Source organism: Lycium barbarum, chromosome 6 (genome assembly GCF_019175385.1).
Source record: "Lycium barbarum isolate Lr01 chromosome 6, ASM1917538v2, whole genome shotgun sequence".
NCBI classification, from domain to species: Eukaryota; Viridiplantae; Streptophyta; class Magnoliopsida; order Solanales; family Solanaceae; genus Lycium; species Lycium barbarum.
In genome coordinates, this window is record NC_083342.1 from 125,860,283 (window position 1) to 125,872,618 (window position 12,336).

The 12,336-nt window shown below is 40.5% G+C and overlaps 1 protein-coding gene across 4 annotated transcripts; it reads right to left on the reverse strand.

Moving 5' to 3' along the window:
* Nucleotides 1-4,588: 4,588 nt before the first annotated feature.
* On the reverse strand, nt 4,589-11,552 carry LOC132598677 (thiamine biosynthetic bifunctional enzyme TH1, chloroplastic). Of its 4 annotated transcripts, none has more exons than XM_060311679.1 (10): nt 11,330-11,549; nt 10,592-10,864; nt 10,424-10,498; nt 9,407-9,482; nt 9,257-9,332; nt 8,738-8,872; nt 7,572-7,636; nt 7,311-7,438; nt 5,948-6,192; nt 4,589-5,345 (listed from the first exon to the last, which is right to left on the reverse strand). In XM_060311679.1, the coding sequence occupies exons 1-10, from the start codon at nt 11,384-11,386 to the stop codon at nt 4,814-4,816; spliced, it is 1,662 nt and encodes a 553-aa protein (XP_060167662.1). In that variant the 5' UTR covers nt 11,387-11,549; the 3' UTR covers nt 4,589-4,813. The 4 variants fall into 4 exon arrangements, with proteins under 4 accessions (XP_060167662.1, XP_060167665.1, XP_060167666.1 ...); XM_060311682.1 differs by having other exon boundaries at nt 10,592-10,842; nt 11,330-11,547; XM_060311683.1 differs by having other exon boundaries at nt 10,592-10,857; nt 11,330-11,546.
* Between the last annotated feature and the right edge of the window lie 784 nt (nt 11,553-12,336).

Genomic DNA, 12,336 nt, shown 5'->3' on the forward strand with positions numbered 1-12,336 from the left:
AAACTATCATACTGGTTTTGCTCTTATTCTTTCTTTTGTATGATTGCAACTTGGATGAGTTGGATCCAACTCAATTAATGGGAAACTAGTTCATGATGACAGCGTAGAATCTTTTTTTCACCAAGCAAGAAACGAGAAAGGTCGTTTTCTCTTTTTGAAAGATCAACTTAAAATGGACGATGTTACTAATTGTTGGTACGTGAGAGATTGAAACACGAAAATGGCAATAAAACTTTTAATCATGTGACATTTGTCTATCCAAACAAAGGAAGTGAACTTTCATATGCTGTACGTAAGGAGCAAATTTTTCACGAGAATGATCAAAAGTTTAGCTCAAAGACGTAAAACACTCATTTTAGAACTATTTCAAGTTGGAAGCAGTGTAAAAGGGGTTTGTAGGGGTGGGAAGGGGGTTTAACCCAAGTACAATCTTCTTTTTATCATTCGTTGCTATTAAGTCCAACTACACCAAGTTATATTAAGTTACACTCGTTTACTTGTAACTAAAAAATGAACATGTCAAGCAATTCATTGCGTATTTCTTCTACATCTATTCCATCACATTTGAGCTTATTTTGATTCCAATATTTCCATGATTTGTCCTTTAAGACAAATCAGGGATTTACTAAAACTATAGGTTAACTAGATTTTGCACTTACCCGCCACCCTGACCGGCGACCATACCTCTTCACTGTTCAAGTAACGCCGGCGATCAGGTAACGCCGACCACTTTTCCGGCCAGATTTACTTTTCTTCTCTCTTCCCTTTTTTTCTTCTCTTCTTCTTCTTCTCTTCTTCGTTTTTTCCCCTTTTTTTATCTGCTTCTGGCGCTGCCAGAACACCACTGTGCCATCGCCGGCGACATTTTTCGGCACCATTTTCCGGCCAGTCCTCTCTTTCTCTCTCCTTTTTTTTTCTTTCCTTTCCCCCCTCTTCTCTTCTCCCTTTCAGGTCTTTCTGAACATTACTCCAGCAGTGAACAGTACCTTGACAGCGAACAGTAACTAGGACGTTGAACAGTGTTTTCCGGCGGCGACCAGGTTCAGTTCAACTGGAGTTGGTACCTTCGGTTGCCATATCCATTCTTTGTTCATACACTTGTAGTTACATTTTGCTGACTTTAGACCTTTGAATAATTTATTAGTTCATACTCGTTTTCGTGGCTTTGGTTATTGATGGTAGACTAGGGTCATGTTCTCGTTCGGGGACGGGGGCGAAGGTTAAGAGGGGTAAATGGGTTAAAGGAGCGTCTAGGTTGAGAGTAGGTTCTTGGAACATTGGGACGTTAATGGGGAAGTCTATAGAGCTAGTTAAGATTCTTAAGAAGAGGAAGATTAATATAACTTGTGTCCAAGAGACTAAATGGGTAGGTCCTAAAGCTAAGGGGGTAGACGGGTTTAAGCTTTGGTTCTCTGGTAGGTCGAAGTATAGGAATGGGGTAGGCATTTTAGTAGATAGTGAATTAAGGGATCATGTGGTAGAGGTTAGGAGAGTCACTGATAGGATGATGTCGATTAAGGTGGTCGTTGAAGGGCTCACTTTGAACATTATTAGTGCATATGCGCTACAAGCGGACTTAGGCGGGGAGGAGACGAGGAGATTTTGGGTGGATTTGGATGAGTTAGTGGAAGGCATACCGCCTACTGAGAAGCTATTCATGGGAGGTGATTTCAATGGGCACATCGGGCCTATTTCGGGAGGTTATGATGATGCGCATGGAGGCTTTAGCTTCGGGGACAGGAATGGAGGAGGAGTCACACTTTTGGATTTTGCAAGAGCTTTTAGGTTGGTGATAGCCAATTCGAGTTTCCTAAAGAAGGAGGAGCACTTGGTAACCTTTTGTAGTTCGGTGGCTAAGACTCAGATAGACTTTTTACTCCTTAGGAAGGATGATAAAGGTCTGTGCAAAGACTATAACGTCATTCCGAGCGACAACCTTACAACCCGACATAAGCTCTTGGTGATGGATTTAGCGATCAAGATGACGAGGAAGAAGAGGGTCGTGGATGACCGACCTAGGATCATATGGGGGAGTTTAACCACGACTAGTGCCCTAGAGATGGGAGAGAAATTGAAGGATATGGGGGCCTGGGATAGTAGGGGGATGCGACCAGTATGTGGGATAGGACGGCTAGTTGCATTAGGGTAGTAGCAAAGGAAGTGTTGGGGGTCTCCATAGGTAGTCGTGGTCGGCATCGAGGGGACTGGTGGTGGAATGGAGAAGTTCAAGGGAAGGTGGAAGCAAAGAAGGTGGCGTATGCGAAGTTGATAGAAAGCAAGGATGGGGTGGAGAAGTGGATGAATAGGGAACTTTATAAGATGGCGAGGAAGGAGGCGAAGTTGGCAGTTTCGACGGCAAAAACGGCAGCTTTTGAACGCCTTTATGCTGAACTATAGGAGAAATGAGGGGATCAGAAATTGTTCAGGCTAGCTAAGGCGAGGGAGAGAAAGGCACGTGATGTGGATCAAGTGAAGTGCATCAAGGACGAGCATGGAAAAGTTTTGGTAGAGGAGACTCTCATTAGACGGAGATAGCAGTCATACTTCCACAAACTCTTGAATGAAGAAGGGGACAGAGACATTGTGTTGGGAGATTTAGAACATATAGGGAGACGTCACGATTTTGGGTATTGCAGGAGTATTAAGGTTGAGGAGGTTAAGGGTGTTGTTCGTAGGATGCGCAAGGGAAGAGCGACCGGACCTGACGATATTCCTAGGGAATTTTGGAAAAGCGCGGGCCCGGCAGGTTTGGAGTGGCTGACTAGGATGTTTAATGTCATCTTTAAGACGGCAATGATGCCCGAAGAATGAAGGTCGAGTGTAATGATCCCTCTATACAAGAACAAGGGAGATATCCAGAGTTGCAACAACTATAGAGGTATCAAGTTGCTAAGTCATACTATGAAAGTGTGGGAAAAGGTGGTAAATATGAGGGTGAGGAGAGGCGTTTCTATTTCAGAGAACCAGTTCGAATTCATGCCGGGACGCTCAACTACAGAAGCCAGGAGCAGTATAGGGAGAGGAAGAGGGACTTATACATGGTATTCATCGACCGAGAAAAGGCTTACGACAAAGTTCCAAGAGAGATCCTATGGAGATGCTTGGAGGCTAAAGGTGTACCTGTGGCGTACATTAGGGTGATCAAAGACATGTATGAGGGAGCCAAAACTAGGGTAAGGACAGTAGGAGGAGACTCAGAGCACTTTCCAGTTGTGATGGGGTTGCATCAAGGATCAACTCTTAGTCCGTTTTTATTTGCCTTGGTGATGGATGGATTGACGCGGCAAATTCAAGGTGAGGTGCCATGGTGTATGCTTTTCGTGGATGACATAGTTCTGATCGACGAGACTCGTAGCGGAGTTAACGCTAAGCTGGAGGGCTAGAGACATACTCTGGAGTCTAAAGGGTTTAAGCTGAGTAGGACCAAGATAGAGTACTTAGAGTGCAAGTTCAGTGAAGCACCTCAGGAGGCTGGCTTGGAAGTGAGGCTTGGTACCCAGGCCATCCAGAAGAAAAGTAGTTTCAAGTATCTTGGGTCTATTATGCAAGGCAGCGGGGAGATTGACGATGATGTCACACACCGTATTCGGGCAGGGTGGATGAAATGGAGGCTCGCTTCCGGAGTGCTATGTGACAAGAAAGTGCCACCACAACTTAATGGCAAGTTCTACAAAGTGGTGGTTAGACCGACTATGTTGTATGGGGCGGAGTGTTAGCCAATTAAGATCTCTCACGTTCAAAAGATGAAAGTTGCCGAGATGAGAATGTTGAGATAGATGTGTGGGCACACCAGGAGTGACAGGATTAGGAATGAGGATATTCGGGACAAGGTGGGAGTGGCCTCGGTGGAAGACAAGATGCGGGAAGCGAGACTGAGATGGTTTGGGCATGTGAAAAGGAGAGACACAGATGCCCCATTGCGGAGGTGTGAGAGGTTAGCCATGGATGGTTTCAGAAGAGGTAGAGGTAGGCCGAAGAAGTATTAGGGAGAGGTGATTAGACATGGCGCAGTTACAACTTACCGAGGACATGACCTTAGATAGGAGGGTTTGGAGGACTCAGATTAGGGTAGAAGGCTAGTAGATAGTCTCGTTATCCTTCCTTATTAGTAGTCGCATTATAGCAGTATAATTTCTTGTGCTCTGATTTCTGCTATTATCTATTATTTCCTGTACTTTGATTATCCTATTTTATCTGTGTCGCTTTCGTTATTTGCATTTCCATATCGCTTTGAATCTCTTAGCCTTATCTGACCTCTTTTTATGCTTTTTATTGAGCCGAAGGTCTTTCAGAAACAGCCGTCCTACCTTGGTAGGAGTAAGTCTGCGTACACTCTATCTTCCCCAGACCCCACGTTGTGGGATTTCACTGGGTTGTTGTTGTTGTTGTACATAAGATACGTATTTCCAACACTCCAACTGAAATACTGAACTAACAAGAAATCCTCTATACACCAACACAAAAATCTGCCTGAAAGGGCGAGGCAGAATATAACAGACTAAGATGAGAAAATCTCGGAGAGGCATGACTTCCAAAATAACTTGAAACGCAAAGTAAAACATCAACCTTGGCAACAAACACAGTACGATTAACTTCAAGATTTTGCATTAGTTTATATTTCTACTGTAGAAGTAAATGAAACATCATAAACCTTTTTAGGACAGCATAGACGAAAGGATATCTAAATTCCGGTGCCTGCATTTACTTCTCTAGACACAAAAGTTTACTTTCAAATATTTGATTAATAAATATTTTGGTAACAAAATCGAGGTTGCTTTGCCTGTAATAGTGTGTGGTGATATCCAGCATTTCTTCAATTTGCTATTTTGGTGGACTCCTTGAGCACCTCAAGTAATTTTCTGGTCTCAGTCAAAACACATTCTCTATCAAACAGAGCAGATACAACAGCAACACCTTTCAGGTTTGGGACCCCTAGTTCCATTACAGCCTGAGCATTAGACATGCCTATGCCGCCAATGGCTACAACTGGTAATTTGGATGACAAACAAACAGTTTTTAGGCCATCCAAACCAATCGTCTTATTGTTCTCTTTGGTATTGGTTGGATATACACCACCAGAGCCAATGTAATCAGCCCCATCTAGCCATGCTTGCTGAGCTTGCTCCGGTGTTTTGCATGATACACCGATGATTTTGTCAGGCCCAAGAAGAGCCCGTGCAACATGAGCAGGCATGTCAGACTGCCCAATATGAACACCATCAGCATCACTAGCAAGCGCTACATCAATCCTGTCATTGATCAACAGAGAAACGCCATGAACTCGGCAGATTTTTAAACAAGCTTTTGCTGCTTCCAGAAAATCACTAGTTTCAACCTCCTTTTCCCTGCAATTGCAATCGAGAAAGTCCATATATATAAATCCAATGAATCTACTGTAAATGTTTGGTAAGATGTCTAAGAATAAAATGCTCTAGTTGTGGAAAATATGTAGAAAAGGGTATAATTCATATTTCAAAAGTATCCTTTTCTTTCTTAAATTTCGTGTCCAACTACACTACGCCAAAAAAAGATGAAACGGAGGGAGTAGCTTATAACATCCAAAAGTCGGCATTTGATCTAGAGCCCATTGGGCATTACTTAAATGCCTTTCAAGTTTGAGAAGATATTGTCAACAGGTTAATGATTCTCACGCAAAAGACCACCTAGACATACAATTTAAAATCAGTCAGCCCTTTTGATTGTTATTACTATTATCAATTCCGTTTAAGACATTATTTGCTATTAATTGGTGTTCAGTCCCACATCAATTGACGGAATGGGTCTTGGTATCCTTATATGCTCTTGGACAATGCTCCCCCATGAGCTATTTCTTCACATGATATCAAAGCCAGACACATCAATCTCTGTTGTTATGTTTTTCTAAAGGAATCAAAAGGAAGAACGAGAGAGGGAAAGAAGGTGAACCAATTTCAAACAAGCCACAAACCTCAGCTGAATAATGGTGGCACCGCCTTCTATGGCAGCTTTTACCGCATCAACTATTGAACGACCCCACTTTTTGTTCATCCTAGAGTCGGTGACAGCATACAGAAAGAGATCACAAGGATCAAAAAGTCGTCGCTGAACACTGCTCTTAAGCTTCAAAAGATGATCCATAGGACCTTGACGCCCACCTCCAATGACAATGTTCTTACTATAAGACAAGGCTGCTGCAACATAGCGTTTAGCTACCTGGCAAATGCAGAAAATATATAAAAGAAAAGATGCATCATTTGGCAAATAAGTCAAGTCAAATGAAGCAATGAGGAAATTCCATAATGAACGGAGAATCCAACAATAATCTTTTTGACTGTCACGGACCCACAATTATTTAAAAGAGGGGAAGATGTTTTAGGTGATTTGATTACCTGATGTCAGAGTTATTATGTACTCCGACCCCCTCGTCCCACTTCCTCATTAAAGGTACAAACAGGAGAAGAACAAACAGACACAACAGAATGTTGTTTGTACGTGTTTGTACCTACACCTTAAGGGGTTGTTTGGATCGTGGACTGGTTACGTAGGAATTATAATGCAAGGATTGTTATGCCGTGAAAAATTATGTAAGGTTTCTGTGAGGCGAATAATAATGTGGGATTGTTGTACCTACACCTTAAGGGGTTGTTTGGATTGTGGACTGGTTACGTAGGAATTATAATGCAAGGATTGTTATGCCGTGAAAAATTATGTAAGGCTTCTGTGAGGCGAATAATAATGTGGGATTGTTCACGTAGAATAAGAACAATATAAGAATTGTTATGTCCGGACTGCCCATATCAAGAATATTTTAGCGTTTAGATACACATTCTTATTTCACCTTTTATTCTACAAAAAATAATACAAAGAATCCCACACAAGTTATGCAGGCATTAACAACAATGCGGAGTTCAATATCGCAAATCAAAAGCTGCATCTATTATGCAGAGTTTTATACCAGAGGTCAAAAATGTATTAGTGTTTTTTTTTTTTTTTGATATCTGGTAAACGTATTTCATTTATGAACATGGCCACAAAGGCCGTATACCAAAAAGTAAAGGAATTAGTTATGCAGAGATAATACTATTAACGCAGAGTTTAATGCTGCAAAATATATGTCCTATTAGTTACGCAGAATTTTATGCTTGGATTTTATTTTCTTATGTGGTCAACCAAACGACCCTCAAGTGTCTACTCTATGGCCACCTCATAATACACCCAATAAGTCCCAAAGCTTTCAAGTTCCTTTACGCCATAAAATCCGGAAACGTACAATCTGTTTTGCAGCAATGTATTGATTTATGTATATCTAGCTAGCATACTAAGGCAATAACCTTCACAGCAGAAAGCATTTCAGAACCCTTTGCTAGCTCAGCTGCAACAGTAGAAGCCAAAGTGCAGCCAGTTCCATGAGTATTTGGTGTCATTATGCGTGAGGACCGAAACTCATAGAAATCATTCCCTGCAGGATCAATTGAAAGACCATAACTTGAATGAGCACATGTGGGCATTCAAGACCCATGCAAGCTTTCACGTATGAACAAAAACAAGCACACAGTAAAATCCCAAAGATATCAAGAAATTATTAGACATACCATCATAAAACACATCCACAGCATCAAGAGAAGCAGGGAGATCGCCTCCTTTCACAAGTACATTTCTGTCCCAGAAATTAAGATATTTTAGCACATTATAAGACAAAGTCCTCTGGAGACACAGCTGTGATATAAAATAAAAAGAAAAGAATCCTCGATACACATCTCCTAATTGCATTAGTTTTTATTTGTACTTTTTTGTAGATCTTCCCTAATTGTACTACACTCTGAACTTCTACAAGAAACTTGAACCTAAACCAGCATAAGCTTTGTAGGACTTCGTTCTATTTGACAATTTCTTTATTGCCGAAGCAAATTATCAGATATGTAAAAGAGCATTTGTCCTTCTGTTTGAAATGCCAGTCATTCTTCTCCCACTCTCGTAGCCCCCAAATCAAGGAGAAGCCTCGAGAAGGACTGAAGTTACTCTGTTTAGAGCACCCAGAAAATGAGTCCCTAAACTCCTTTTTGAAGCATCTACAATTTTTATTTATTCAGTTGTAGTTCATGCTCAAGATAATTTTCTCTCCAAGCAAGATGAAGTAGGTGTAGAACTGTAGATCCATTCACAGAAGATTTCCTGGAAGTTTTCTCTTATTAGAGAAAGTGAAAATCTTGTTTTTTCCATTTTCACGACATGCAGATGTCAGATACGAGACGCGTATAACTCCGGCTACATGAGTGAATGGATGATAGTTCTAATGGTTCATAATGCTATTGGTTGACTCATCAACAACTTTGGGCTCATATTTCCGGCAATCGAGAATGAAGTGCGCTAAGCTGTTGGACCCAGGCCATTGTAGTTAATATCGGAACATGAAGACTAACTGCAAGTGTGGGTACTAACTGCAGTTAAGTACTAAGCTCTGTTCTGTGGAAGCCAACTGTAGAATTCATATATATCACTCCTCTACATAAAATATCACCAATAATTCTAGATTGAACATGACGGGCTTGTTGGGTTTGTGGAGAGGAAGTGCAAAGGCGCCGTGCTACATTGGACAGCAAATGATGGGTTGAATGATTTAAAAGGTATTTAGTTCTCTCTTGTAAGTGAGAGCTAGGCTCAATAAATTTTTGGCCATCAAATGGACTTTGGCCATAAGTTGTACAAGGTGAAGGCATCAAACATCAATTTCACTATTTGTAAAAATCTCAAAATTAACCTTGGACCAATGTCATGTATTGCTTTTGCAGCAGAACGCATGTCAGCAATTGTTTCCAGTGGCACACCGCCTAGTAAAGCAGAAGCCTCTTTCAAATTTGGGGTCACTATATCAGCCATCGGAAGAAGCTCCTCCCTGTTATCAGAAAATGAAAGGCTATGATTAGATATAATTATCCAAGGAGTTGAACATGACGAATAAATGTAGAAGATAGCGCATGACATTACAGCATATGTGAAAATTACATCATTACATAAATCAATGAAGTTTCATTTAGTGTGCTCCGAGACTTATCACAAAAACAGTGGAAATTAAATACATAATGATGGTCATGCTTAATCCAAGCATACCACAATATACCAATAGATAGCATGTCTGTATAGGAAGTTTAGAGCTTGTTGTATATTTCATGAATATGGCAGCAGAAGATTTAGCAATAAAACAATGTTAGTCAATAAATCCACATTTTGAGTTTACATGGAGGACATGGAAAGAGACTATCACTCTTGGGTGACATACCTAAAGCTATCCAAGATAGAAGGACCAGCTAACGTATGTCCACTTGTGGATACCATAACAGGGTCAACCACCAAGGCTGTCTTCAAACATTTGATAGCAGCATAGTTAATGTCGTTGAAATTTCAAAAACAGAACAGAAATATTGTGTACCTTGTACAGGGAATTCCTTCAGACTTTGACAGAGGGTTTTCACTATGCCAGTTGACGGAAGCATGCCTGTTTTCACCTAAGACAATCTTAGTGCTGTAACACAATACAACTGAGACATTAATGGAAATTGCAGATTGCTTAGTACTGATAATGTTGGTATATTCTTTCCATGTATGATTTTACTGGATCAAGTTGTATATTCAGTTGTGCAACATATACAATCAAGAAGACTTGACTAAAGAATTTGAGTGGGCTAATGTTGTTAAAATAGCCATTCCATACCAAACATGGGAGTGCCTATTAACCCCCTCCCCCCCCCAAAGGTATCCAAGAACCAAATAGCCAATTTATTTCACATATATGGTGACATTTGGATTTCCAAAAGGAAAATAGCATGATATATAACCAATATGCATCGCTGAAGAAAATGGTCCTGATAATTTGGAAAACCAGTAAATTAGCCAATGATTTCCTTTATAAGGGATGTCCTATCAACATTGCTTTCAGCCATCCAACCTTTCTTCCTAAATTATCTATACCGGTTATTGTTAGGTAGTTCTGAGTTTCTTAATCTGTCGTTTCCTGTAATAATGCCGCAGGCTAGTGGCAAGCAACATTGCTCTTTGGATGTGTCTTTAGATTACTCAACAGTAAGTTTTACACAACTACAAGCAAAAAGTGATTAATTCAGTTTTCAATGAGAACACCGAAAGACATAAAAGCAAAAAGTTTGAAGTAAACAGGGAATATAACCCTATCATAAAAGTTAAGCACCAGTGAACCTGCTGGAAGATCTTAACTTGAGGGCATCAAATTAGCAATATATGAATAGTCCAAAAAGAATATACTCATATTCCAGTTTGTGCAGTATCATAACTTGACTCCAATGTGACTAGAACTGTTGATAATCCAATCAATAACCGCAACTTTTACACTATTCAATTGCTCAAATCAATGTATACCTTACAGTAAATAACAATGAATGTGAACATCGTGACATTAACATGATATACTTACAACATTGGGATGCATATCGGAAAGGACTGACCTCAACTGCTCTGCTACAAAATCCTCTGGCACAATGTTCACACCCTAGCATAAACCACAACAAAATTCACAAAACCGAACACACCAGCAAGTAGCAAAATATAAACAGATTATAACCTTTCAGGAATGCATCAATACCTGAACCCCTACGGTGTTTTGAGCAGTAACAGCAGTGATCACAGTGGAGCAATACACTCCCCTAGCAGCACAAGCCTTGAGATCCGCTTGAATTCCGGCTCCGGCACCAGAATCGGAGCCGGCAACAGTTAAAACATGCGGAACTCTAACCTTGGACTCATCACACGGCATAGGCGTGGAAACGTTATCATCTTGCATTGCCTTGATATGCAAAAGCCTATATTGATGAAAGCTTTTGATGCAAGCTACGCCTGGACTCAGCAACACTGGTATCTAAATATTGAAATTCGTATTCGGATCGAGTGCAGACCTACTTAATATCTTAAGCTTGCAATGTATATATGATTAAAAAAAAAAAAATTTACTCCCTCCGTCCCAATTTAAGTGTGTTTGGTATGTAAGAGTGCATCTTTCCATATTTAGTAAGTTGACATTTCAGACATCCTACGTGACAAGTTTAAAATCACGAGATTCAAAAGACATTTTAGCACATTACACACAGGACCACAAGATTCAAAAGTCTCTTTTAATTCATTAAATTTGTGTCCGGTCAAACACTTCACATAAATTGGGACAGAGGGAGTAATATCATTTATGCTGAGTTCGCGATCATTAGGTAGAAGAGAAACAAAATTGACATAAAATTCTATTTTCTAAATCGACTGTAATATGTCACACAAGTTTACAAAAAAATGATCGAGTTAAAGGATTAATTGAGTAAGGGGAAAAAGAATATACCTGAGGTTTGGGAGTGAAGAAAGAAGTGGATAGAACGTGACAGCAGAAATGCGCCATGCGAGATGAAGCTTTTGAGTCCACCTGGCACGGGTACGGGTAATTTTGACCCGTCAGACTCGCACGAGATAACGTATCTCCTGTGATTCTACACCGGATATGTGGCACATAAGATTTATTTCTTTTTTAAAAAAAAAAAAAAAAAAACTTTTTTTGCCATGAAGTAATCCCTAATCGTCTACTCTGTCACAAATTATTTGTCATGTTTATGTTTTACCAGCCCAACCCTCTGTTTGGATGGTTGATTCCCGTGGTTTATTAATGTACAGTATGGTGTTGTATTGTATTATACTGTATTAATGAACACAATGTTTAGATAGACTGTATCATTTGTTGTGGTTTAATAACATTTGTATTGTTTGGTTTGACTGTATAGTATTGTATAATAACTTGTAAATTTACTAAAATACCTTTAACTCTTAATTAGAAATTAATCTATATATATTAATAAAACTCAGGTAAAGAATAAAATAAGAACTTTAAAAAATAAGTAGGTAGTGGGTGGGGGTGGTGGAGGGGTGGGTGGTGTGAGGTTGGTGGTTGTGGGATGAGGGTGGGGGTAGCGGGTAGTAGGGTGGGGTTTAGGTAGTGGTGAGGGGTAGTGGGTGGGCGTGGTGGAGGGGTGGGTGGTGTGAGGCGAGTGGTTGTGGGATAAGGGTGGGGGTAGTGGGTGGTAGGGTGGGTGTGAGTGGTTGTGGGGTAGGGTTAGGCGTTGGTGAGGGGTAGTGGGTGGTGATTAGGATGGTGGGGATAGGCGCAGAGGAGTGGGGTAGTTGGGGGTAGGGTGGGTGGTAGGGCGGGGGTGGGGTGGATGGCGAAGGGTGGGTATAATGGAGAAATAAAATATGTAATTACGAAAAAATCATCAAATTCGTGATTACAAAAATTGAGACTTTTTATGGTTATATAATCATGGGATGAACCACGCATTTACAACACTATACCACATA

What these genes read in the sequence shown, in the direction of transcription:
- LOC132598677 (XM_060311679.1), bottom strand. Translation starts at nt 11,386, where the DNA reads ATGGCGCATTTCTGCTGTCACGTTCTATCCACTTCTTTCTTCACTCCC. An exon ending in TCTATCTTGGATAGCTTTAG is followed by an intron (nt 8,873 to 9,256) that starts GTATGTCACCCA and finishes TTCTGATAACAG; the next exon opens with GGAGGAGCTTCTTCCGATGG. An exon ending in ATACATGACATTGGTCCAAG is followed by an intron (nt 7,637 to 8,737) that starts GTTAATTTTGAG and finishes TTTCTGGGACAG; the next exon opens with AAATGTACTTGTGAAAGGAG.